Source organism: Aythya ferina, assembly GCF_964211825.1.
Source record: "Aythya ferina genome assembly, contig: HAP1_SCAFFOLD_106, whole genome shotgun sequence".
Taxonomy (NCBI): domain Eukaryota; kingdom Metazoa; phylum Chordata; class Aves; order Anseriformes; family Anatidae; genus Aythya; species Aythya ferina.
The window spans coordinates 337,036-362,983 of record NW_028181413.1 but is presented as its reverse complement, the minus strand read 5'-3'; the positions used below and the strand labels follow the sequence as shown (position 1 = coordinate 362,983).

Below are 25,948 nucleotides of genomic sequence, written 5' to 3'. Positions count from 1 at the left end.
TGCTGAGTGGGACATCACATGGTATGGAATATCCCTTTGATTGGTTTAGGTCAGCTGCCCTAGTGATGTTTCTCTCCTCACCTTTTTGCCCACCCCCTAGGAGGGTTAGAGAAAGGCCCAATGCTGTGCCACTGCTGCTCAGCAGTACACACAACACTGGTGTGATAACACTGCTGTTCCAGCTACAAGTACAGAGTACGGCACTGTATGGGCTGCTGCAGGGAAAGTAAACATTCCAGCCAGACCCAGTACAGTAGCAAATACCACAGGTTTGCCATCACGTGCTGTTCCCTAATCCATATATCCATCATCAGCCATTGCTGCAGGATCATGAAAGGTTAGAGAAGACGACTTAGGTCCAATTTAACAGCCAATGAGTTTTCGATGAGCAGAGCTGCAACAGATTTTATTTCGCCACAAGCATTTTTTTTTCTTTTTTTCTGATATGAAGTCAGAAATTTTGATTTTTTTTTTTTTTAAAGACACTAAATGTCACAAAACCTGCAACCAGTTCAAATTAGAGTGATTCTGAATCCTTTCATTAAAACGCTGCACATTTCTGTGCAAATTATTTCTGACTCTTCTGGACAAAAGTGGATGAAATAGTTCTTACAAATTAATAATAAAAGGTTGGAAGCTTTTACTCACACAAACACTAGTGAATTTTCCAGGAAATATTGTTTTGGCAGGGAATTTTCCCAAATCTAAAATAAAGAGAGGAAAAGTTGGGTTCTCATATTAGTTACTGCTTTTGACTGCTGGACAAAGGGAATAAAAACAGTAGTTAAGTGCAAGGTTTCCTTCTCTTCTTTAGTATGGATAGGAATCGTCACTTCGGACCTTTAGCACCTTCAGAAATACACCCAGTGCCATGCAGGTTCCTCTGCAGCTACTTCTAACAATTACTGGTGCTCCTTAGCATGGAAGTTTGACTCAAAACACTCTCCAGATTTAGCTCTTTTGACTGCCCAAGGAGCTCATCATTTTGCTTGTTGCCTTCCATTTTCCTGAACACACCGGGAACGCTGTTCAGAATCTGAATGGATCTGGTCTAAGGAATGGGAAGAAAGCAAAACCAACGATACCTTGCAGTATTCCAAATTCCAAAAAAGCAGTCTCATTTTAAAAAGGACCTCAAAAGCTTTTTTTTTTTTTAAACTGACATCTGCCAACATAGCAATCCAAGCGCTAAACCAACTGAAGTTGCCCCTGAAAGCCTGAATAAAAATGAGTAACTCTGGTGCACTCAGCAGGTCTGTAATAGAAGTTGGTAAGGGTTTTAGATTTCTTTTTTTTTTGCTCCAGGGTGCTGGTAAAATTTTTGCATTAAGAGATTTTGAACCTTTTGTACCAAAGAATTAGAGATGCGCTACAGTGCCAGTAGCTGGGGGTCTGGAAATACACACCAACAAGTGTCATAAGCTTTGCCTTTGCTGAAGGAAGATGAATAGTACAAAGAAAATCTGTCTAGTTTGTTTTACAGGCTTGTCTTTCTCAGTACGGAACAAACTGACCTCCCTGGTCTAACTTTGCAGTGCCTATTCTGCCTTTGTCCTGCAGAGAAGAGCAAGAAAGGAACAAATCTATTTTTGCACCCCAAAAACGCATTAGAGGAGGATTATCACACCCACCTAAGGGTACTTCCTTGTTTGTTTATAAAGCACAAAGCATTTCTCTTGGACAGTCTCTGTTGCTGGCCTCTTTTGTGCCTTCCATTTATAATAAAGATATTAAGATGCTTACCCCTTGCTTGTTTTTTTTTTTTATTTGTTTGTTTGTTTGTTTTTGTTTTTTTTAAAGAACAGTGGAAGTGGAGAGTCGGATGACAAGCAAGAACAAACACTAGAAACTCCTTGTTCTGCCCCTGCTTTTTAATCACCCAGCATCACCCCGGCTGCAAAACAGCCTCTGCTGATTTACCTGCTTGTTAAAGCACCCCACAGGCTGCAAGTGCGGTGTGCTAGGTGTCAAGTTATATTTAACGGTGCACACGTAACCATTCATCTTCCCACAGTCGAAGCACAGAACAGCTTCTTGCTAACACAACTCATCCCTGCTGCTGCAAGAAACCTCATGGCCTGCAGGAAAACCTCAAGCTAAGAGTTCCAAAGCAAAAGCAGAAAACGCATCATTTGTACTCTTTCTATTTGAGGGAATTCTAGCTGCTAAATGCTGCCTACATCTGAGGGCACGTTCTGAGGCTGCCGGGAAGGACACTCAACACCCACTGACAGCAGGAGTGCAAAGATGCCAGCCAAGAAGGCAAAGGTTAGAGCTGAACGCTGCCTCAGCTTCCTCCAGCAGCCAGCTGGGGGTCACCTTTCACCACGCTCTCTGAGACTCGGAGCCCCGAGTTACCGCAGCCGCCACGTACAGCTGCTCCTTGCTGGCCCAAACTATTTGAACAGTCTTCAGACTTCAGGGACCTGTTTTACGACAGCCTCAAGATCAAATTCATCTGTTCCTGAAGGCGCTGATCGTCCTGCTGTTTCTGTAGCTGTCAAAGAACAATCCTGAACTGAGGCACTCGTCTGATCAAACAGTGCTTCGGCACAGATTTGTCTTTAGCTTGACACATCAAGGTGAAGAGGAATCGATTCTTGCAAGCAACCTCTCAAGCAGGGATCTAATAAGGTGACCAAAACGACAGATCTGTTGTGCAGATCTGAGCACGTCACTCTGCAGGGAATCACTTTCAAGCCTAAGATGTTTCACCCATCTCCCTGCCCCAGAGCGACACAAGGAAAGCTCTTAAGCAATTGCTAGCCTCTCCTCAGTGCTCACGAGTCCCAAATCACTAATTTTACAATATATAAACCATGGCAGCTGGCACCTAGATGGCACACGGTGACACTGCACACGTTGGCAGTGCTGTCAGGAGCTGGAAAGTCAGGGGTGAGGGGGTTAAGGGAAAACCACACATCAGTTTAGCAACTTGGCTCCCGTAGGATACTTCCTACGGCAGGAGTTTTAGCAAAGTCCCTCCCTCAGAGGGACCTGCTGGCTAATTAAAACAGGACTTCTGCTGGAGCAGTCAGAAGGCAGCAGGGTATCAGGAGATATCCAGTGGGCATCACCGTCAGCCTGTGGCAGTTTGGGGTCCAGGTATCAGTGGTTATGCGTGGTTTTCTCTGCTTCACTTTCTCCAAAGCTGTGAAAAAATAGTTCTTTTACAGCACTGTACAGTCACACGTTACGGATGGAACCAGCTGCATCAACTTCCAGTACGACGGTGTTGGAAAAAAGGTGCCTTTGGTGGTCAGGAGCACAACAGCTCTGGTGAGGTGTTATTTAAGTGTGTTCTTACATCTGAGTTTCCTCATAGCAGTATGTAGCTGAGGGGGTCCAGGTTTCCCAGGTAAGATTGATGTTTTTTCTCCTACCAAGCACCAGCTCAGTATACAAAGCTCTGTTAATAACACCCAAGCGTGTAGATGTTAAACTGAAACTGCTTTTAAACCTATTTGTTGTTACGAAAATAGCTTAATACACCATCTTCACAGGGTAAAAATTCACATGGAAGGACAAAAAAACCCAGAAGCGCTTCCTGAGCTTCAGTTTACCAACAGCACCATCGGATTTAGATCCTGGCCTGGCAGCCAGGATGCAGGGTCTGTAAGCATTGCTGCGATGTGCAAGTGCCAAGGCAGGTTTCTGGCCTGCCCTGAATAAAATACCTTTTTTTTTTAATACAAACAGCGTGCCAGGTACGCTGTAATGCCAATGTGCCAGCTCAATAGAGGATGTCAAACAACAGAGGCGTTTATCCTAATTTCTGGCATGAAAACACTTTTAACAGCATTCTTTTCATGAAGAAAACCCTCTCTATCTTCTCCAATGCTCCAGGATCTGCTGCACCTGCAGGAGCCGCGCTGGTACAACCCACATCTTTGCCAAATCTTTTCAATAATTGTGCTTTACCTCGGCAATGTTGAGGTCACTCCTCTTCCTCCTCCAGCTGAGCAAGCAGCTCGCTGGCTCTGCCACACCGCAGGTGCGGAAGCGAAAGCTGGGAACACAGGAGTCAAACTCTCAGTGCTCACAAAGCCACCAGGGCAGAGGGCTGACACAGAGGCACCCCGGATCCGCTCTCCCTCCCCGCTGCGAGGCTCGCAGCAGCCCCAACCCGAAGCACACACAATGCTTCGCATGGTGATGTCACCGCTGATTCTGAGTCCCCACGTGAGGATCTGCTTCACCACTCTCAACGTTGGTGTTGGTTTTTGATTTTTGTTTTTTTTTTTTTTTCTTTTAAACATTCTCAGCTTATGGGAAACCATCAGGTAAACCACAGATCGCTAGGGAAGAAGGCCCACACGAGGGAAGTCCGTGCTTTTCTTCCAGGCAGTGGCACGTGCTTTAACACGCCGCGTTCGACAAAGCAGCTCTCCCCGTTTTGCTCAGTGGCAACAGGCACGACTGCAACGCACACAGGTGTAGGCAGCACCTGCAGGTCCCAAACCCTTAACCCGTTTTTAGAGAGCACCAATTTTTTAAGTAGTGCTTTTCCCTTAATCCATGACCCCTTCTTTCCTTTATTTCTATCGGGTGGCTCTCCTCCATTTTCCTCCTCAGTGTCTGAGCAGACACTGGGAATCGTTTCCGGAGGAAGGGCACGGCTGAAGCTCCTCCATCTACTCTCCGAGAAAAGAGAGTATGTTAAAGAATACATCTTTCCTTTCTTTTCCCTTTTTTAAATACAATTTCTGAAATCAACGCTGCGGCCTGGCAGCAAATACCTACGGGACTAAAGGTGATTCCTCATCCCCACTGTAACGTTGTAGTTAACCTCCCAACGAACCCATCTCCCCAGGAAGCGGCCATTTGAGATGGGAAGGGGCAGAGCAAGAGGAAGCTCTCCTTAGCCTAGCTCTTCCCCCAACACCACCTCGCCACCCAGCACCAAATTCAATTCACCTGCTCCGCCCGATCACTCGAACGGGCGTCCGACGCTGGCACACGCCGCAGCGGTGGTTCTGACGTGCCTTAAATCACCTCTCCGCAGAATATCTCGGGTCTGTACGCTCAAATAACGCAGTATTTGAGAAATAACGCCCAGAGCTCACACTCTGAGTGCAGCCCAACAGCACCGAAGCACCGGTAGGCTAAACATTCCAAACCTGGCAACAAGGCTGACCCAAGCAACAGCACGGAACCCTTCTGCACCTTCAGCGTGGACATCAGCGTAAGGAAACACAGACCTCCTCGATCCAAATTTTAAGCGAGAAACGCAAAAGGTCACCCAACCGGCTTGTTTTCAGCAAGCTAAAGGAGAAATTAAGGCGACAACCGGGTGCATCCAGAGTTAGTCAGATCCTGAAGGCAGTTCCTTGGGGGAACGGAGGAGCAACGCGCCAGATGAGGGCTGCCTTACAGCGCACCCCTTAGAGGCACTGCTACGGAAGGAAGGCAGAAGGTTGGAACTCGAAAGAACTCGCAAGGCGCCCGTTAAGGGGGAAATCTTTCATTTTTTTCTCAGCAGAACCTCCCCTCTCCCTCCCCCCCCCCCCAACCCCCCCATGAAGGCAGACCGGGGACTCTTTGCTTCCTTAGGGAGAGGGCAGGGACGGGGCAGGGTGGTGGGACAGATGGCCAGAGGTTCGGATGGACGGACAGACAGCCGGACAGAGGGCCCAGCAAGGCCTGACGAAGAGCTCAGGAGCGGGAGGGAAGGGCAGGGCGAGGGGATAGGCAGAGAAGTACAAATCTCTTTTTCCTTGTGATAACTTTTCTTGACCAAAAAACACGATTGTGAATGAGGCAAAATGAAAGATGTAACATGGGGACGTGCGGATACTCACGATGATGCAGCCTTCTATCCGCATGTTCACCTGCTCATAGAGCCACACCTGGATCCTCGACCTCTGCAGAACGAAGGAGGAGAGTAAGTCGGGCCACAAACACTGAGCACTTTTGTTCTCTCATGTGTTCAGAAATACCTGCTAGCCACAGCCACGACAGCTCCCAAACGCTCCGAGGAGCAACTCTCAGGGGCAGTTCCAATGTGCAATCTGACATTTGAGCGTTATACCATCGGGTGAATACTACACGTTTGGTGAAGAACACGTTTCCAGTCACAAGGGAACACCCCTGCACGCCCGGCTACACGAGGGGGAAATGCCGGGCTCCTTGTGCCCACCAGCACACCGCACAGCTCTCCATCCCCCACAAACCCGTCCCGGGACACAGCCAGGAGCCGAAAACTCACCGAGGGGAATCCCCAGACCCTCCCCACTCCCCCCACACTCCCCAAATCCCCATCCCCGCCCCCTCCCCGCGGTACTCACGTTCTGCAGGTAGCGGAAGATGAGGTTCTGGGGCGCTGCGTTAAGGGCTCAGCACGGGGACGACAGTTCCGGGCTCGGGACAAGGCCCCAAACCCCACAGCAAGGCCTCAGGGCCCCGCGACAAGGCCTCAAGGCCCGGGCCGAGCCCCCTGAGGTCCGAGCCGCCCCCCACCCACCTCCCCGGCACCCCCCAGCCGCAGGAAGGATACGATGGGCTGCACCATCACCTTCTGCACCTTCTGGCCCTGCCCGCGGTACGCCATGGCTGCTGCCGCCTCGCCGCTCCCGCTCCCAGCACCGCAGGCAGAAGAGGCGAAGGCTGATGGTAGAACAGGGCTTCTTGGGGTGAAGGGAAAGCGAGGGCAGGTGGGCGCAGTCTCTGAGCTCTCCTCCTCCTGAGTTTGCTCTTTCTCCCCCATTTCTGAGCCGGCAGAAGTCCCCGTGAAGTCCTTCGGCACGATGAAGGCCTGCGTGAGCTCCAGCAGCAGTTTCGTCGGCGGAGGTTTTCCCTGGTGGGGCCGGGGCGTCACAGCACACACACACACACACACAGAGACGCGTGGTTTTGTCCAAACATTAAGTATTTACAACAAATTCGACAAGCGCTTTTCCTCTGCCAGCAGCAAATGCCTGAGGGCCCCCACAGCTTCACAAATCATAGCGGGAAGTGCCTACCGTGCCGCGAAAAGTTCGGAAAATAATTCAAAATTGATCTGCTAGGGGAAAAAAAACGATGGCTGGTGGCAGGGTACACAATACACCCGAATCTCAGCTCTGTCCTCCGCAGGGTCAGTGCCCACGCCCAAGTGCGATGCTGATGGCACCCGAACATTTGCTGTAGCAGGCAGCAGAGCCAGCAGCTCAGGGGAGCAACTTTTAAAACCAAGAGGCACTTAAACAACCCTTCATCGACCCTGTGACTGCGGCAGAGTCCCGACTGCTCGCCCCGGAGTCCTCACACAGGCAAAAAGCACCAACCAAAGCCTGGGGGAACTTTGGTATAGCACAAGAGAAGGGAGTGGGGGTAGTGGAGCCGCATGGCAGAGCTGCTGCTTTTCACCATTTGATCCTCCCTGATAATTGAAAGGAAGGCTGGGTGGGCTGACCCCCACCCCCATTCCTGGCAGCAAGTTTGGTCCACAACACACTGGAACAACGATTCTGCTCCCTCCCACCCCTACAGCTTCATCATCTGACACGGGTACAGTCAAAACAATGGCATACACGAGTAAAAGTCAAGAGTTGACATAGTAACTCCAGGATTTGGCTATCAACTGTCCGAGAAATCAGAACACCGAAGCTTCACAATGTGCCCAACATCGAGTTGTGCCAAGGGCGGAGGAAGGAAGAAGCTTTACATTTAAGCCTTCAGAGCATCGCTCCATCAGAAGATCGATTTGCAGCCACCATGGCGTGCCAATGGAGATCTTTCTGTGCCAAAAGAAGTGCTTTGTCCTCTCGATATCGAAGGTAACCACCTATAGTTACAGAATGGATGCACAAGACCTTAACTCTGACCAGCAGGGAAATTTAGGACAACTGAGGGCAGATCCTGCCAATTTCTACCACTTCGGACTGTGCTTTAAGTCTCATTGCAAAGCCTCAGTTAGAAAAAGGATCACCTCGGGGTATCCAACAAGAAGAACAGTTTTAATTTTTATTTTTTTTTTAATTATACCCTAGGACTACGCAGTTCAGCTGTCAATCATCTCGGAGAGTTCAAGGAGGAGGTCATCCTCGTCCTTCCCTGGGTCTAAGTCGATTTCGGCTTCCAGTCTGCCTCCTGAGATTTCCCAAAGTAGCTTCTCAAAATCTTCATCCGCAGATAAGGGCACGTTCCCTGTGGAACTCAGCCAGCGTGTCCGTGCCTCTTCTGGCTGGGAAGAAGCTGAGGTCGAGGTCTCGAGATCCATCTCCATCTGCTCCTCAAATCTTTCCGGGCTTCCAAGACGCACTTCAGGTCTTGGGAGAGCAAGAAAGAACAATCAGGATATGCCATTTCTTAACGGGAAATCCTTTTCCTGCAAACCGGCTCTTAAAACTGTAGGCAAGCCCTCCTATGCTTCAATCTTACACAGGGATTGTTATCAATCAACCCAGGGCTACATTTAGAGCCCGATGTGTTACCAGGTACATTTTTCAGTCTGGGGGTTTATCTGTGAAGCCAGGGCACCTGGAGTTGAGGTGGCATTCTTGAGGACCAAAAGGCAGAGGACACTACTCATCATCTATCACCTCACGAGGAAGTAGAACTTCACCTCATCCTCGTTCAGGTATTCAGACAACCCAAGAAGTCACCGGAAAGCTGTGCTGACTTGCAGCATTTCAAGAAAGCCTAATTAAGCAATCCTGCTAGCTGCTAGAAAGTGGTTTCAGGTGACTTATTCCTTTGATGGATTTTGGCTTCAATTATCTCAGAACCCTCATTTTTTCCCACATGTGACAGAACTTATGTTTCCCTGGGGATATACACTGATTAAGAAAAAGAACAAGTTGGGGTTGTCACCTGTTTGGGGGATTTTCTTCAAGTCTGATGGCTGGGACGTGCTCCGGCACGTCTGAAACACCCTAGAAAGCAGCAAAACAGTATTTATGACACATGGGTAAAAGATTCCTTAATAGCTTTTTCCTCCACACTGCTTCTCCTCTGGCATTGCGGAGCCGTGGCCAAAATACAAAACCAAGGTGCTCCTGAAGAAAGTTCACATTCACCTGGAGGTTACTCACGATCTGGTGTCTTTTAAGAACATGGCATTAATGGACAAAATCCCCCACACCAGAGAAATCACAGCATCAGAGTACCGGTTAAAGAGTGCCATTCATCTCATAAATACAGAAGGGTTCTACAAGCATCCTGGAGACAGCTACTGGATTTCTAAGGAAACAGAAGGCCTGCAGAACGTTTGAGTTTTCCACCTTTTCAAATAGAGGAGGGTAGAAATTTAACAAGGGATCCATCGCTGCATTAGCCCCTGGCCTTACCATGGCTGCTTTTCTGGCTGGAGGTCCCATCATGTCAGCATCAAAGGCAGTCTGTAGTTCCACAGCTGCTATGGCAGACGGGTAACTCCCAGGTGCCTTACGTTTCAGTGCCTTCTTCTTGGGGAAAGTGACTTTCCCACGCGAAGGCTTCGCAGATGTCATAAAGTTGGCTAGAGTAAAAGGAAGAGAGAACTGATACAGTCTTGCTCTGCCTCAGGAAAAATCCAGGTTCTCTTAATCATTTCCACAGTCCTTCTACACACTTAAATGCATTTGGCCAGCACAATTACACCGCCATTGCCTGGATTCTCAGGAATCTTTTCCACATAGTAAACTCTGTCTACCAACAAGCCATACAAAGGAACAAAGAAACCGAAGAGCTACAGTAAATAATAATCCAGGACAAGGGAAACCTCAGACACATAGCAATCCTAAGTGCAAGCTAGGTTCACAAATATAGACAGCTTTTATATTTAAAGTCCCGCTCCCGCTAGGAAAGGAAAAAGCAGCAGTTATAGTAGGACAAGAGTGTATGCAACTCTTGTACCAGCTTCCTCTCCCTTGCAGTGATGTCCCACAGTTAAGTTGTTCTACAAAGTCCACATTTGTAGTGTCATTTTCTAGTCTCCCGTTCCTTACCTAACATCTGGCTGGCAGGAAAAGAAACAAACTAAGAAAAAGAAAGTACACCCTTCGCTTCGTAGCACTGCGTGGCAAAATGCACCCAGCCAGAGTTACAGCATGAGAATTGTCATCTTCTGTCTGTATTTCAGAAGACAACCTAAGTAACTCTTAACCTTCAACACTTACTTTTAGCTTCCTGGCCCTGAAATTGAGCTGCCACTTTCCCTGCTGGTTCAGTATTAAAGAAGCCAGCAGTAGATTTGACAGCAGCTTCCTCCTGCCGAAGCTTCTCTTGTTGTTCTCTCTGCTGCCACTTCTCCCACCGTCTCTCTTCAAAGCTCTTCTCTGGACATTTACGAGTTCCACTCTGCTGAGTGGGCTAGAAGGAAAGAAAAGTAGTGCATGAGTAGGACAAAAAAAATAAATAAAATCCGTGGAGATTTCGTTAAGAAAATCTGATCAGCAATCCCTCCAAAATGGTCTTGATGTGGAACAGCATATTAATCTCGTTCAGGTTACTGTTGGTTTTTTTGTTTGTTTGTTTGTTTGGTTTTTTTCCCATAAAATTCTGCCTGTAACAAGAGCCATGCTTTACTATGGACGCAGTCTCACATATCTGCAATATCCACTATGGCAAGCTTCTTTAAACAGCTAGGGTGTTCTGCTGTACATCTATTTATCACATTCTTTTTAAGCAGCAGAAAGTCATACAAGTTCCCCTATACAGTATCCACTGACAGATTGATTTCCTTGAACACAGAACTCTGGCCTTCTGTATTAAATCCTTCATGTCTGACAGATCAAGTCAGTAAGAACAAAAAGAATTCCCTCCACGTTAACTGTGTAGATTTCAGCTGGTGCTAACAGGGTTTCTTTCTTGCTGTGGTATAAACAGACTGATTCCAAGTTTGAGGATTACAGAGTTGTCTGGAAATGCTGCTGGCGATAGGATTTAGACTGCACTGCAGCTCCTACCAGCTGCTGAAGGGTAAGAACACACTCAAGAGGGTGGCACACGGTGAGTAACAAAACTTGTCAGAATTATCAGAAATTGTACGAATGTATGTGTGTCTTCACAGAGGACTCACCTGTACATCAGGTCCAGAGGAAAGTTTAGGAAAAGGCCGGTTCAATTCCACTGCCTTCTTTTCTTCTTTTTCAGGTGCTTTAAAAAAAGACAAAAAAAAGTGTTGTCAACGGCAGAAATAAAGAAAGCTGGGTACTTGTTTCCTTTGTGCATTTATTTCCTTGTGTCCCATGAGAGAGAGAGAGAAAGGCTACAATGTGCAAGCCATTCAGCATTTATCCATGAAGCAGATCCTGAGCAAACTGAACTTGCTCAATATGGGAAGCACCTCACTGGGGCAGGCATTAAAGCATCTTATTACCTGTTAGTTTTGTGCTCCATAAAGATTTCTGCTCTGCTGGGGCAGGTCCGGGTTGTGCTGAGGGAGCTGGCACATCTCCTTCACTCTGCTGCATCCGCAGAGCTTTCTCACGCTTTATTTCTTCCAAGGTTTTAACACGCACTTCTCCTTCTGGCTTGACTTTTCCTGCCGGCTCCTTCGCCTGCCCTTTGCTGGGCCCGGACAGAGCGAGCTGCTTCTTGGACTCACCCTGAATTTTGCTCTTGCTATGGCATTCTCCTGCTTTTTTCTTCTCTTCTACCAAGCGATTATTCTTTTTTTCAGACAAGGCTTCAGAGAAAGTTTGCATGCGACCTGCACGAGCAGCTCTTGCCCCTGCGCTGGAATCTTCAGTTTTACCGTGCCCTTCAGCCTCGGCTTTGGCTTGAGGTTCGCGTCTCTGAAGAGCTTTCTCACGACGGATTTCCTCCAGTGTTTTCACATGGATCTCTCCCATCGGCTTAGCAGCCTTCCCTGTCATCATCAAGAAATGAGGAGAAGCACCAACATTTAAAGAGAGTCCAGCAATATTTTAAGTCTCCAAAATTTGTCAGAGCACTAAGGAAAACTCATCTTGAGCGTTCCCAATAATGCATCTTAGAACAATATCCTTAGAACAACATTCTCCTCCTCCTCTGAGCCACTTGTATTTTGAAGACCAGCCCTATCCAGAGAGAACTGCTACACAGAAATGCTGCTTTACTTTATTACTTTTTCAGACTGCATTTCAAATTCCTGCTCCTGGCAGTGGTTCTATTCTAATTGTACGTAACGGTTCACAGAAGCAGCTAAAAACCTCGACAAGGCACAAGTAGAAAATAAACACACACCTAGAGCCAGAGTTCTGATAGTGGCTGTCAGAAGAGCTTCAGCACTCAACCAAGAGGCGTCAGTTCTTTGTTTTCGTTTAAATTAGTTTGTAGGGATGTATGAAAGCAGTCCAAGTTCGTGGAAAGGACGGAGGAGAAAGCATATTTAAGATCTAGCTGTTACCTCTCTCAGTACTGGTCTGTTTAGGAGGTAATCCCAGCCTGTCCTTCAGAGACTTGGGAACTCGAACTGCAAAACAGAAAAAGAACGAATTAGGGAGGCTGCATAATGTCAACTTCAGGTTCACATTTCAAAACAAGACAGGAAAGGTAGCTTTGAATCCCAGTGATTACGACCTCAGCCAACATGCAAAAAGAAACATCACTGGAAAAGGACAAACAGAAAGACTAAATACGAAACCCAGGAATCCAATCCAGATGCCCGTTTAGTACCTGTCTCTCTCTTGGGTGCTTTGTCAGCATTTCCCGGAGCCTCTACCTTCTTCCCCAGCCTTTCAGCAAGGCTGCGCTTCACTGGAAGGCTGCCTACATCATCTTCAGAGAAAACAAGGAATATTGTAAGAACTTTTCTTTGCAGGAAGGTTTGAGAACAGTCAACAATAAGCTTCTCTTTTTCAAGCATATTTTCATAGAATTGCCTTTCAGCTGCTAAATGATTTTTTTTTTTTTTTTCCATTTCTGCCGTCAACACAGATCTCCACTGCAATGTATTTTCCTTTCATACATCACAAATACTCTTTAATGCAGTCATATATAGAAGGCAGCACCTACGTAACAGCTCGTAAAAAGTTCTCACCCGCGGAGGCTTTCCGTTTTCCTTGTCTATCAGCAAGATCTACTCGAACCACAGGTTCCTCCCCTAAAACAAAAGGGAATTTTTTTTTCTATTTCACAGAAACCAGTAGACAACAGAAATATTATCCTGTTAGCCCATGTCCAAAAAACCCTAGTCAGACACTGTTTTGACAGCTAGACCACACAAACTCATATTTTAACTATAATTAACATGGAAAAAAAATATTAATAGTCTCAGTGCTTGCTTCAAATTCCAGCTGAGATAGTAGAGAGTGAATCTGAGTCTGCTTGACACCTATACTTTGTGCAGAACAAAGCTGCATAAGCAAGCAGAATATTCTTAGGTGCAAATGCTGAGAAATATTCCTTTCTAAGGTGAATGTCTACGAGTAAAAGTACTTCCACACTTTTTTCCCTTTAAAAGGCATTTGCACAGCTCTAAACAATTTATACACAAACACCTGTCATACTGTGTCCACACCTGCCACTGTACGCCTCTTTAATGCTTCAGAAATTGCTTCTTATATAGCACTGGCTTCTACAGCTCGCTCTTCTCGTTACTCTTCTGTTTTTCAGTTACCCCCCTATTGGCATACTGACACTTTTTTTTTTCTCCTGCCACTGCACTTAACCTGAGCACCAAATCTTTCCAGTACAACCAGGGACTTTAAGCATAAAAGCACGTTTTGAACAGAAGGCAGCACCAGAAGGCTAACATGGGTGAATTGTTTTAATTATTGCTTAACCCTCCAGTTTAGGAGTAATGAAATCAAAACAAAAGCATTCATTATTACCTTTCTTGGAAGACACTGTCACAGTTCTCACCACTGTCCGGACATTTTCCTCTTCTGGAGCAGGAAAAATCATAGAATCAACGGGACGAAGAGAAGATCTTGAAGAACCTTCTGTTCAGAGCAACCAAAACATAAGGAAGTTTACCCAACGTAAAAAACTATCACAAAGAACAAAAAACTTTAAATGATTTGTTACTGTCAAAAATACAGCAAGCAGAGCATGTAAAGAAGAGAGGTGACTAATTTGCCTCTGGTTGCCCTTTGGACTCCCATTTAGAATACCAGCTGGCTGAGAATCAGGTTGCTTTATGCCCCCAGCTAAAAATGGAAGTCTGTCCCTCAAGCAGCTCCCAGTCACCATCACCTGCCGTGAACAGGATAAGAAAGTAGGCAATATTAACTCACCACCGTGTCTCTTATTTTTTTCCTTCATCTTCTGCCATTTGATTTCCTCAAGTGTTTTTATTCCAAAATTCAGATTGCCCTCTGAAAACAGGAAACAGTTCATGAGACAGGCTTAGAGGCACTCACTGAGGACCACAGGTCCTCAGGCTTCTTAGCGCTCAGGAACTTTCTGAAGTATTTCGAATAAAGCCTGTCAACACTCCTCACAAGTGAAAGAGCCATAGAACCAATGGCATTTTGCCCCTCCTTTCATCCTTCAGGGTTCAAAATGTAGTTTTAATTTTAATCCATTTACACAATATTAGATCCCTCTATCGTTAGATATGGCTTATCAACAGTGGTTGCAAGGCTGCACGTGCAGCCATTTAAACTCCATGCTGTGGCCCTGTTTTGTTCTCCAAAAGTAAAGAAAAGGAGTTCACCTTTCTGACCCAATGGGCACATGATGGTATTAATGGCAGAAATGAGATCATGGAAATAACCGACTCCATTCAGCACCCCTACATTTTGTTGTGTTTTTACACCACGCTGCTTTTGACTTAACTGTCAAGTTCTTCTGATTTATCCTACTAAGGTGCTGGCATACCTTGTTTAGTAGTAATAGAACTGCCTTTCCGAGTGGAAATCACCCGTAATCCATTTTTGCCTTCCGCAGCTGGATGCTGGACGGGAGTTTTAGTTTCTTCTCCTTCCTCAGAAAGTTGGTCTGAAGGGGAAAAATCGATTCAGTTATGCATAGACCAGGTTGGTCATGATTACGTAGCTCATGCAGTGACACTTCAGCCCATGGTTCATATAAAAAACTTTTTTGCTGTTTTGTTTTGTTTGTTTGTTTGTTTGATTGATTGTTTTTAAACAGCTACACTGACCTGATGAACTCCTAAGTAGAATACACTAGGACAAAACATCTAGGACTCTAGATTCTCTCTGCAGCTTTAACTACTACACAACACATTGCTCTTCAGACAGAAAAAAGAAATTTCCTTCCTAGTTTCACATAGAACTTTACACAAAAGACCAGCTAAAGCCAGGAGTGGTTCTAAGCTTTCCTCCAACGTTTCAGCTTCTGTCCACTGACTGCCAGACAAAGCCACCAGGGACCTGGCCAGACTGCCTGCCCTATCGCTAGTCAGACCTCAGGTCATCTGTGATTTATACACTCATTTACAGCACAGATTCCTTCCAAGAACCAAAGATTTAACACATTCATTTACAGCACAAATTCCTTCCAAGAACCAAAACATGCTCACCATCATCATCTTCATCATCATCTGCAGCATTGATTACAACTGGAGGGTGTGTAGGGCTTGGGACATTTTCAGAGTTTTCCACTTTCGTCACCCCCTTAGCTGTGGAGAGGGATTTGACTGGACAGAAAGTTTGTTTTGCTGCAGTGACATCTGAGCCACTTTCAGATCATCGTCCGCGCACTCAGGCGGACTTGGCAGTGTAGCTAGAGGAAGAGGAGGATCATCGGTAATATGGCAGTTTAAAACTTTGACCACAATGCAAAGAGATGGTAGCAAAGGCAGATAACCCGCACAGACAACGAATTCAGCATCTCCTTTTGCCCATCCCATCACTGCTTACACCGTGAACAATGATTTCCCTTCCAACAACAACACATCTCCCTACCACCCAGCAAAAGCGGAAACAACAGGAAGCAAACTGCAAGCCAAACATCACACAAAGCAAAGAGAAGCTGAGCACGAAAGCAGAAAACAAACACCAGCAGTACACTCGGTGCAGTACACCTATGACTGCAGACCTTTTCCTGCCCTCACAAATGAACAGTTACCTGACGCCCCCTACAGGATTGGCACCCACTAAGTAATACTCAAAATTAATTCTTCAGCGCTTAAAGAAAAAGGACCTAAACTCACTCTTGCTTGGTGGTAAGAATTGTCCATCGATGTAACGTCCCTTTGCATGATGAAAAGCACAGTTGGCTTTCTGACAGCCTCCCGGCTGCTTCTCCCAGTAGCAAGGAATCTCACTGCGCTTTTTCTGAAGACAGAAAGAAAGAAAAGCTCGTGATAACATGCACCTGAGGCTTGCAAAGAGATGCACAGCTCCAGATCGTGACAGCTGTCACAACACAGTGCTGAAACAGCATTCCAAAGGTCAGTTTCTCAGTTAAGTGTAGTATTTCTGGGCATATTCACAAAGTTTGCATAAGCTGTAACCACTATGCACATTTAGTTTGGTCATCACTCAGTTTGAGAAGACAGGCACTCTCAGACATCACTTGAGGGTGGCTTAAACTAATACACCTAGGATTATACTAGGATTATTCAGAGGGAAAAAGAACATCTGAAATTGCCTAGGTTAACCCTGTCTAGAACTACTTCTTGGAGACTTAGTTCTGCTGCACCTTTAACTTTCCCCACTTCCTACCCCAGGCAGCTACAACAGCGTTATCTGAAGGACTGTGGGTCAGAAGACACCTGATAGTTCATTATCAAGCCTGCTCCCATGAGGATAGAACAGCCTGTTTATTACCCCCCTGCTCCAGCACGTTTTAGCAGTCTATTTAACAGCTATTCTGCATCTCTTGAGAAAACTGTCAGCATCTAATAAAAAAAAATAAACAAATATCTTGCTAAGACATACCTAAGGCATTGATTTTATTTCCCTCTGCTTCCTCCCACCCCCTCTCTTGGTAACAGAAACCAGTATGATTTTGAAGCAAACAAATCTATCCTGCAAAAGCGCAATCAGTACACCTACGGCACTGAAAAATGCTTTTGTGGATTTATTTTGAGAACACATTGTTAGGCACTCACGTCAATTTCCATGTGTCTGAATCGGCAGACATTCCTGAAACAACGACCCTCCTGCCACAGCTTGCAGACCGTCTCATTGCCCAGAGCAGCTTCGCAGTGGCGGTAGGCACATTTGTCTCCCTGGAACCAAAAGGAAACCAACAAGGAAAATAGAGTACAGCCTCAAAAATGGCCATGCTGCTGCCTAATGGTGCTACAACTGAATTCACAATCTATCTGGTTCTCAAGTTAACCAAAGACCAGTGTGCTTCCTCCTCCTAATCTACTCCTTCCTGAAAAAAGAGGAGAAAAAAGCAAAGCAAAGGAAAGCCAGCCATACCTTGCTACAGGTAGAATAGAAATAGAAGTAGCAATCGTCTCCTTGTTTAGACATGCCGACGAGTTCTGCTAACAAGCTCGGGTTCTCTCCACAGGGACTTCCTCTGCTCTTGGAGAGAGCTGTCTTCACCCTTGCTTGGGCTGAAAGTCTTCTACTGGCTTGTGATCAGTGAAATCTTCTTTTTAAAAGTAACCCGAAAGAAAGTAACAAGTGAAAAATAATGAGGAACAAACATTTTTCCAGCTTTCTTCAGTTAATCAAATCAAGTTATCAGTCTCTCAAAGAGAGCAAAGCCTTGAAATCAGCTGTTACATGAACTAACTAAATATTAAAGTTCTGTAAAGCTGCCAGGAGCTTTGTCAGCAAGCGTTCTCTTCCACATCCTCAATAATATGACCTGGAGCACATCTGGAAGCCTGAAAACGGAGTCACTCCTTAAAAAACCACCTGATGATACATGCAAGTCAATAATCAACTATGGCTACAAATAACTTCTCTAGAACACAGTTAGGACGCATTAAACAGCACGTTCCAGGCCCTGTGGGTCTTCGATTTCACCTACCTGGACAACCTCAGCAAAGTTATCGATCTTCAAAGGCTTCCAGTTAACTGCTCCTGTAGGCCGAACCAAGACTGAATCCGTGAATTAATAATAAAGGGGTAGGAAGAATTTTCCTCCTCACTTTGCCAAGGGAACCTCTCATCCACAATTCAAACATAGGATGCGCTTTTAAACAGCTTATAACTAAGAGAGGAAGCAAGTCCATTTGAATGCTCTCTCAGACTGGATGCAGCCACGGTTAGTTAGCTCTTCAAAAAAATAAAAAACAAAAACCAAAACAAAACAAAAACAAAAAAAAAACAGCGCATTTAGAGATGAACTCGTGATTCAAAGTGGCTGCAAAAATGAGGCTCCATCTTCCACAGCCGGACAATTTAACTTTTTTTTTCTTTTTTTTTTTTTAATTTAAAATTCAGCATGTTCCAATCTCTGGTCTTCAAGATTTCTTCACCTATTAAGAAAACACAAAAACCTTTCCCCGTCTTTATTACCTGTACAGCAAAAAACACACCAGTGCATCTAAATCCACAGATGTGCATACGCATACACACATCTGTGTTTATACACACACGAGGAGGGAGTGAGAGAAAGTTAGCGAGAGCGACAGTGAAAATCAGAATTTTTGCCTTTTCGACACAGAGAGCGCGTAAAAATTCTCTCATTTTGAGGGAACTAGAAAAAAATGGAGGCTCTGCAAAAGATTTTGATGAGTATGCCTTCGAGGCCGATGCTTTGTAACATGAGGGATCTGGGGGCCAGCACACAAATATGCATACGGATGTACATGCATACAGGATAAACATATCTATACACACAAGCGTGCACAGTAGATGTTGTATGATCTCCATATCGAGAACAACTCGTAGCCCTGATCAGACATGTAGAGTTGCAATCAATTAACAGCAGCAAGACAGCAGATCAAGGGTACAGCAAGCTTTGAGAGGCAGGGGAATGCTCACTTTGCCAGTGGCACGGCTGCATGATACCAAGGATTTTGAATTACTTTGATTTTTTGGAAGCAATTTGGTTTTTCTTTCTGCGCTGTAGCTGTGGTGGTTTTACCGTGCTGGGCAGCTAAACCCCACAACCGCTCTCTCACTCCCCCTCCTTTAGATGAGGAGGGGGAGAAGTAAAGCAAAGAACAACTCACGGGTTGAGATAAGGATAATTTAATTAAAGGGAAAAAATTATAATAATTAAATAAAGACTACCATGAACTAAACAATTTAACTAAGGGGAAATAAAAAGGGAAAGGGGAAAAGGAAAAATAAAAAGAAGGGAGGAAAACAAACAAACAAAATAAATGAAGGCTATATGGAAGTGCAGAGGAAAGAAATTACTCTCTACTTCCCACAAATGAGCCATGATTGACCACGTCCTTGAAGCAAGGCCTCAACGCACGCAGCCGGTGTTCGAGAGGAGGACCGACGTTTTCCCAACGAGAGCCCACCCCTCCCCTCTTCTTCCTGTTTCCACCTTTTATTGCTGAGTGGGACATCACATGGTATGGAATATCCCTTTGATTGGTTTAGGTCAGCTGCCCTAGTGATGTTTCTCTCCTCACCTTTTTGCCCACCCCCTAGGAGGGTTAGAGAAAGGCCCAATGCTGTGCCACTGCTGCTCAGCAGTACACACAACACTGGTGTGATAACACTGCTGTTCCAGCTACAAGTACAGAGTACGGCACTGTATGGGCTGCTGCAGGGAAAGTAAACATTCCAGCCAGACCCAGTACAGTAGCAAATACCACAGGTTTGCCATCACGTGCTGTTCCCTAATCCATATATCCATCATCAGCCATTGCTGCAGGATCATGAAAGGTTAGAGAAGACGACTTAGGTCCAATTTAACAGCCAATGAGTTTTCGATGAGCAGAGCTGCAACAGATTTTATTTCGCCACAAGCATTTTTTTTTCTTTTTTTCTGATATGAAGTCAGAAATTTTGATTTTTTTTTTTTTTTAAAGACACTAAATGTCACAAAACCTGCAACCAGACCAGATAAAGTTCAATTCAGAGTGATTCTGAATCCTTTCATTAAAACGCTGCACATTTCTGTGCAAATTATTTCTGACTCTTCTGGACAAAAGTGGATGAAATAGTTCTTACAAATTAATAATAAAAGGTTGGAAGCTTTTACTCACACAAACACTAGTGAATTTTCCAGGAAATATTGTTTTGGCAGGGAATTTTCCCAAATCTAAAATAAAGAGAGGAAAAGTTGGGTTCTCATATTAGTTACTGCTTTTGACTGCTGGACAAAGGGAATAAAAACAGTAGTTAAGTGCAAGGTTTCCTTCTCTTCTTTAGTATGGGTAGGAATCGTCACTTCGGACCTTTAGCACCTTCAGAAACACACCCAGTGCCATGCAGGTTCCTCTGCAGCTACTTCTAACAATTACTGGTGCTCCTTAGCATGGAAGTTTGACTCAAAACACTCTCCAGATTTAGCTCTTTTGACTGCCCAAGGAGCTCATCATTTTGCTTGTTGCCTTCCATTTTCCTGAACACACCGGGAACGCTGTTCAGAATCTGAATGGATCTGGTCTAAGGAATGGGAAGAAAGCAAAACCAACGATACCTTGCAGTATTCCAAATTCCAAAAAAGCAGTCTCATTTTAAAAAGGACCTCAAAAGCTTTTTTTTTTTTTAAACTGACATCTGCCAACATAGCAATCCAAGCGCTAAACCAACTGAAGTTGCCCCTGAAAGCCTGAATAAAAATGAGTAACTCTGGTGCACTCAGCAGGTCTGTAATAGAAGTTGGTAAGGGTTTTAGATTTCTTTTTTTTTTGCTCCAGGGTGCTGGTAAAATTTTTGCATTAAGAGATTTTGAACCTTTTGTACCAAAGAATTAGAGATGCGCTACAGTGCCAGTAGCTGGGGGTCTGGAAATACACACCAACAAGTGTCATAAGCTTTGCCTTTGCTGAAGGAAGATGAATAGTACAAAGAAAATCTGTCTAGTTTGTTTTACAGGCTTGTCTTTCTCAGTACGGAACAAACTGACCTCCCTGGTCTAACTTTGCAGTGCCTATTCTGCCTTTGTCCTGCAGAGAAGAGCAAGAAAGGAACAAATCTATTTTTGCACCCCAAAAACGCATTAGAGGAGGATTATCACACCCACCTAAGGGTACTTCCTTGTTTGTTTATAAAGCACAAAGCATTTCTCTTGGACAGTCTCTGTTGCTGGCCTCTTTTGTGCCTTCCATTTATAATAAAGATATTAAGATGCTTACCCCTTGCTTGTTTTTTTTTTTTTTATTTGTTTGTTTGTTTGTTTTTGTTTTTTTTAAAGAACAGTGGAAGTGGAGAGTCGGATGACAAGCAAGAACAAACACTAGAAACTCCTTGTTCTGCCCCTGCTTTTTAATCACCCAGCATCACCCCGGCTGCAAAACAGCCTCTGCTGATTTACCTGCTTGTTAAAGCACCCCACAGGCTGCAAGTGCGGTGTGCTAGGTGTCAAGTTATATTTAACGGTGCACACGTAACCATTCATCTTCCCACAGTCGAAGCACAGAACAGCCTCTTGCTAACACAACTCATCCCTGCTGCTGCAAGAAACCTCATGGCCTGCAGGAAAACCTCAAGCTAAGAGTTCCAAAGCAAAAGCAGAAAACGCATCATTTGTACTCTTTCTATTTGAGGGAATTCTAGCTGCTAAATGCTGCCTACATCTGAGGGCACGTTCTGAGGCTGCCGGGAAGGACACTCAACACCCACTGACAGCAGGAGTGCAAAGATGCCAGCCAAGAAGGCAAAGGTTAGAGCTGAACGCTGCCTCAGCTTCCTCCAGCAGCCAGCTGGGGGTCACCTTTCACCACGCTCTCTGAGACTCGGAGCCCCGAGTTACCGCAGCCGCCACGTACAGCTGCTCCTTGCTGGCCCAAACTATTTGAACAGTCTTCAGACTTCAGGGACCTGTTTTACGACAGCCTCAAGATCAAATTCATCTGTTCCTGAAGGCGCTGATCGTCCTGCTGTTTCTGTAGCTGTCAAAGAACAATCCTGAACTGAGGCACTCGTCTGATCAAACAGTGCTTCGGCACAGATTTGTCTTTAGCTTGACACATCAAGGTGAAGAGGAATCGATTCTTGCAAGCAACCTCTCAAGCAGGGATCTAATAAGGTGACCAAAACGACAGATCTGTTGTGCAGATCTGAGCACGTCACTCTGCAGGGAATCACTTTCAAGCCTAAGATGTTTCACCCATCTCCCTGCCCCAGAGCGACACAAGGAAAGCTCTTAAGCAATTGCTAGCCTCTCCTCAGTGCTCACGAGTCCCAAATCACTAATTTTACAATATATAAACCATGGCAGCTGGCACCTAGATGGCACACGGTGACACTGCACACGTTGGCAGTGCTGTCAGGAGCTGGAAAGTCAGGGGTGAGGGGGTTAAGGGAAAACCACACATCAGTTTAGCAACTTGGCTCCCGTAGGATACTTCCTACGGCAGGAGTTTTAGCAAAGTCCCTCCCTCAGAGGGACCTGCTGGCTAATTAAAACAGGACTTCTGCTGGAGCAGTCAGAAGGCAGCAGGGTATCAGGAGATATCCAGTGGGCATCACCGTCAGCCTGTGGCAGTTTGGGGTCCAGGTATCAGTGGTTATGCGTGGTTTTCTCTGCTTCACTTTCTCCAAAGCTGTGAAAAAATAGTTCTTTTACAGCACTGTACAGTCACACGTTACGGATGGAACCAGCTGCATCAACTTCCAGTACGACGGTGTTGGAAAAAGGTGCCTTTGGTGGTCAGGAGCACAACAGCTCTGGTGAGGTGTTATTTAAGTGTGTTCTTACATCTGAGTTTCCTCATAGCAGTATGTAGCTGAGGGGGTCCAGGTTTCCCAGGTAAGATTGATGTTTTTTCTCCTACCAAGCACCAGCTCAGTATACAAAGCTCTGTTAATAACACCCAAGCGTGTAGATGTTAAACTGAAACTGCTTTTAAACCTATTTGTTGTTACGAAAATAGCTTAATACACCATCTTCACAGGGTAAAAATTCACATGGAAGGACAAAAAAACCCAGAAGCGCTTCCTGAGCTTCAGTTTACCAACAGCACCATCGGATTTAGATCCTGGCCTGGCAGCCAGGATGCAGGGTCTGTAAGCATTGCTGCGATGTGCAAGTGCCAAGGCAGGTTTCTGGCCTGCCCTGAATAAAATACCTTTTTTTTTTAATACAAACAGCGTGCCAGGTACGCTGTAATGCCAATGTGCCAGCTCAATAGAGGATGTCAAACAACAGAGGCGTTTATCCTAATTTCTGGCATGAAAACACTTTTAACAGCATTCTTTTCATGAAGAAAACCCTCTCTATCTTCTCCAATGCTCCAGGATCTGCTGCAGCTGCAGCAGCCGCGCTGGTACAACCCACATCTTTGCCAAATCTTTTCAATAATTGTGCTTTACCTCGGCAATGTTGAGGTCACTCCTCTTCCTCCTCCAGCTGAGCAAGCAGCTCGCTGGCTCTGCCACACCGCAGGTGCGGAAGCGAAAGCTGGGAACACAGGAGTCAAACTCTCAGTGCTCACAAAGCCACCAGGGCAGAGGGCTGACACAGAGGCACCCCGGATCCGCTCTCCCTCCCCGCTGCGAGGCTCGCAGCAGCCCCAACCCGAAGCACACACAATGCTTCGCATGGTGATGTCACCGCTGATTCTGAGTCCCCACGTGAGGATCTGCTTCACCACTCTCAACGTTGGTGTTGGTTTTTGATTTTTGTTTTTTTTTTTTTTTCTTTTAAACATTCTCAGCTTATGGGAAACCATCAGGTAAACCACAGATCGCTAGGGAAGAAGGCCCACACGAGGGAAGTCCGTGCTTTTCTTCCAGGCAGTGGCACGTGCTTTAACACGCCGCGTTCGACAAAGCAGCTCTCCCCGTTTTGCTCAGTGGCAACAGGCACGACTGCAACGCACACAGGTGTAGGCAGCACCTGCAGGTCCCAAACCCTTAACCCGTTTTTAGAGAGCACCAATTTTTTAAGTAGTGCTTTTCCCTTAATCCATGACCCCTTCTTTCCTTTATTTCTATCGGGTGGCTCTCCTCCATTTTCCTCCTCAGTGTCTGAGCAGACACTGGGAATCGTTTCCGGAGGAAGGGCACGGCTGAAGCTCCTCCATCTACTCTCCGAGAAAAGAGAGTATGTTAAAGAATACATCTTTCCTTTCTTTTCCCTTTTTTAAATACAATTTCTGAAATCAACGCTGCGGCCTGGCAGCAAATACCTACGGGACTAAAGGTGATTCCTCATCCTCACTGTAACGTTGTAGTTAACCTCCCAACGAACCCATCTCCCCAGGAAGCGGCCATTTGAGATGGGAAGGGGCAGAGCAAGAGGAAGCTCTCCTTAGCCTAGCTCTTCCCCCAACATCACCTCGCCACCCAGCACCAAATTCAATTCACCTGCTCCGCCCGATCACTCGAACGGGCGTCCGACGCTGGCACACGCCGCAGCGGTGGTTCTGACGTGCCTTAAATCACCTCTCCGCAGAGTATCTCGGGTCTGTACGCTCAAATAACGCAGTATTTGAGAAATAACGCCCAGAGCTCACACTCTGAGTGCAGCCCAACAGCACCGAAGCACCGGTAGGCTAAACATTCCAAACCTGGCAACAAGGCTGACCCAAGCAACAGCACGGAACCCTTCTGCACCTTCAGCGTGGACATCAGCGTAAGGAAACACAGACCTCCTCGATCCAAATTTTAAGCGAGAAACGCAAAAGGTCACCCAACCGGCTTGTTTTCAGCAAGCTAAAGGAGAAATTAAGGCGACAACCGGGTGCATCCAGAGTTAGTCAGATCCTGAAGGCAGTTCCTTGGGGGAACGGAGGAGCAACGCGCCAGATGAGGGCTGCCTTACAGCGCACCCCTTGGAGGCACTGCTACGGAAGGAAGGCAGAAGGTTGGAACTCGAAAGAACTCGCAAGGCGCCCGTTAAGGGGGAAATCTTTCATTTTTTTCTCAGCAGAACCTCCCCTCTCCCCCCTACCCCCCCCATGAAGGCAGCCCGGGGACTCTTTGCTTCCTTAGGGAGAGGGCAGGGACGGGGCAGGGTGGTGGGACAGATGGCCAGAGGGTCAGATGCACGGACAGACAGACAGCCGGACAGAGGGCCCAGCAAGGCCTGACGAAGGGTTCAGGAGCGGGAGGGAAGGGCAGGGCGAGGGGAAGGGCGGCCCCGGGCCTGACAGGAGACCTTGGGCCTAACCCCGGGCAGCAGCTCCGCGTCTCACAGGGCCCAGAAGGGGCTGGTACAGGGGGAGGGAACACCCCAGCCCCCAGCCCTGCCTCCAGGCCCTGCGCCCTTCACCCCCCCCCCTCCCCTAAGGGCACCCCGACCCACAGGGCCCGCGACACGGCCTGCTCCCCCTCAGGGCAGCAGAGGGGAGCCCGGCCGGGCAGGAGGCCTTTCCCCTGCCCCCCGCTGGTCTATGAAGGGCTCTAGTTACCGGCGAGCAGGGATTTTTACTGATACTGGCCGGACAACAAAGACTACTTATTAGAGAAGTACAATTCTTTTTTTCCTTGTGATAACTTTTCTTGACCAAAAAACACGATTGTGAATGAGGGAAAATGAAAGATGTAACATGGGAACGTGCGGATACTCACGATGATGCAGCCTTCTATCCGCATGTTCGCTGCGCTGCTGGGATAGCAGCTGCGGGAGCCTGGCAGCAGAGGGCAGTGAAGCCAAGCAGCTGGGATCCGTCTCTGGGGAAGGGGGCACTGAGAAAGCGCTTGCAAACGGGGCACAAGCCCTCAGCCTCTGGAGGCGGCGCCTGTCAGGCGTGAAGGAAAGGGATCCCTTCACGGAAGATGCTGTGGGCTTGCTGAGGCTCGAAGAACAGACGGTGCTGGCTGCTACCAGCGTGCTGCAGCAGCGGCAAGACAGAGCCGTGGTGGTTTTCCTCAGCTGGGCAGCTGAGCTCCAGCACAAGCGCTCTCTCCCTGCCCCTCCTCCAACGCCAAGGGGAGAAAAGAGGCTGGCAAGGGCTCAAGGGCTGCCAGAAGGACAGGGAGATCACTCCACAAGGAGCGTCACGGGCAAAGCAGGCTCAGCACAGCCTGTTCCAGTCCAGCCCGGGGCCTGCTCCTGCGGGGGCTCTCCACAGGCCGCGGCCTCCTCCAGGCCACAGCCACCTGCTCCA

General features: G+C 46.7%; 2 protein-coding genes and 1 pseudogene across 4 annotated transcripts; all 3 read right to left on the bottom strand.

Annotated features, from left to right (window-relative positions):
* Positions 1–1,462: 1,462 nt before the first annotated feature.
* LOC311428663 (zinc finger CCCH domain-containing protein 11A-like) lies at positions 1,463–25,528 on the bottom strand. 2 transcript variants are annotated; one of them, XM_084540013.1, is made up of 8 exons: positions 25,410–25,528; positions 19,934–19,989; positions 17,791–17,843; positions 17,229–17,406; positions 16,910–17,029; positions 16,007–16,130; positions 15,374–15,576; positions 14,709–14,829 (listed from the first exon to the last, which is right to left on the bottom strand). In XM_084540013.1, exons 4-7 carry the CDS (start codon positions 17,280–17,282, stop codon positions 15,461–15,463), a joined length of 414 nt encoding a protein of 137 aa, XP_084396139.1. In that variant the 5' UTR covers positions 17,283–17,406; positions 17,791–17,843; positions 19,934–19,989; positions 25,410–25,528; the 3' UTR covers positions 14,709–14,829; positions 15,374–15,460. The 2 variants fall into 2 exon arrangements, with proteins under 2 accessions (XP_084396140.1, XP_084396139.1); XM_084540014.1 differs by lacking the exons at positions 14,709–14,829; positions 15,374–15,576 and adding an exon at positions 1,463–1,554.
* On the bottom strand, positions 4,748–6,835 carry LOC311428655 (uncharacterized protein; the record flags this gene model as incomplete). Its single annotated transcript, XM_084540005.1, has 4 exons — positions 6,497–6,835; positions 6,288–6,314; positions 5,704–5,864; positions 4,748–4,805 (listed from the first exon to the last, which is right to left on the bottom strand). The coding sequence occupies exons 1-4, from the start codon at positions 6,704–6,706 to the stop codon at positions 4,748–4,750; spliced, it is 456 nt and encodes a 151-aa protein (XP_084396131.1). The 5' UTR covers positions 6,707–6,835.
* LOC311428668 (zinc finger CCCH domain-containing protein 11A pseudogene) lies at positions 7,982–9,704 on the bottom strand (annotated as a pseudogene). Its single transcript has 3 exons — positions 9,270–9,704; positions 8,794–8,855; positions 7,982–8,249 (listed from the first exon to the last, which is right to left on the bottom strand). The product of its transcript is annotated as a zinc finger CCCH domain-containing protein 11A pseudogene (transcript).
* Positions 25,529–25,948: the final 420 nt, after the last annotated feature.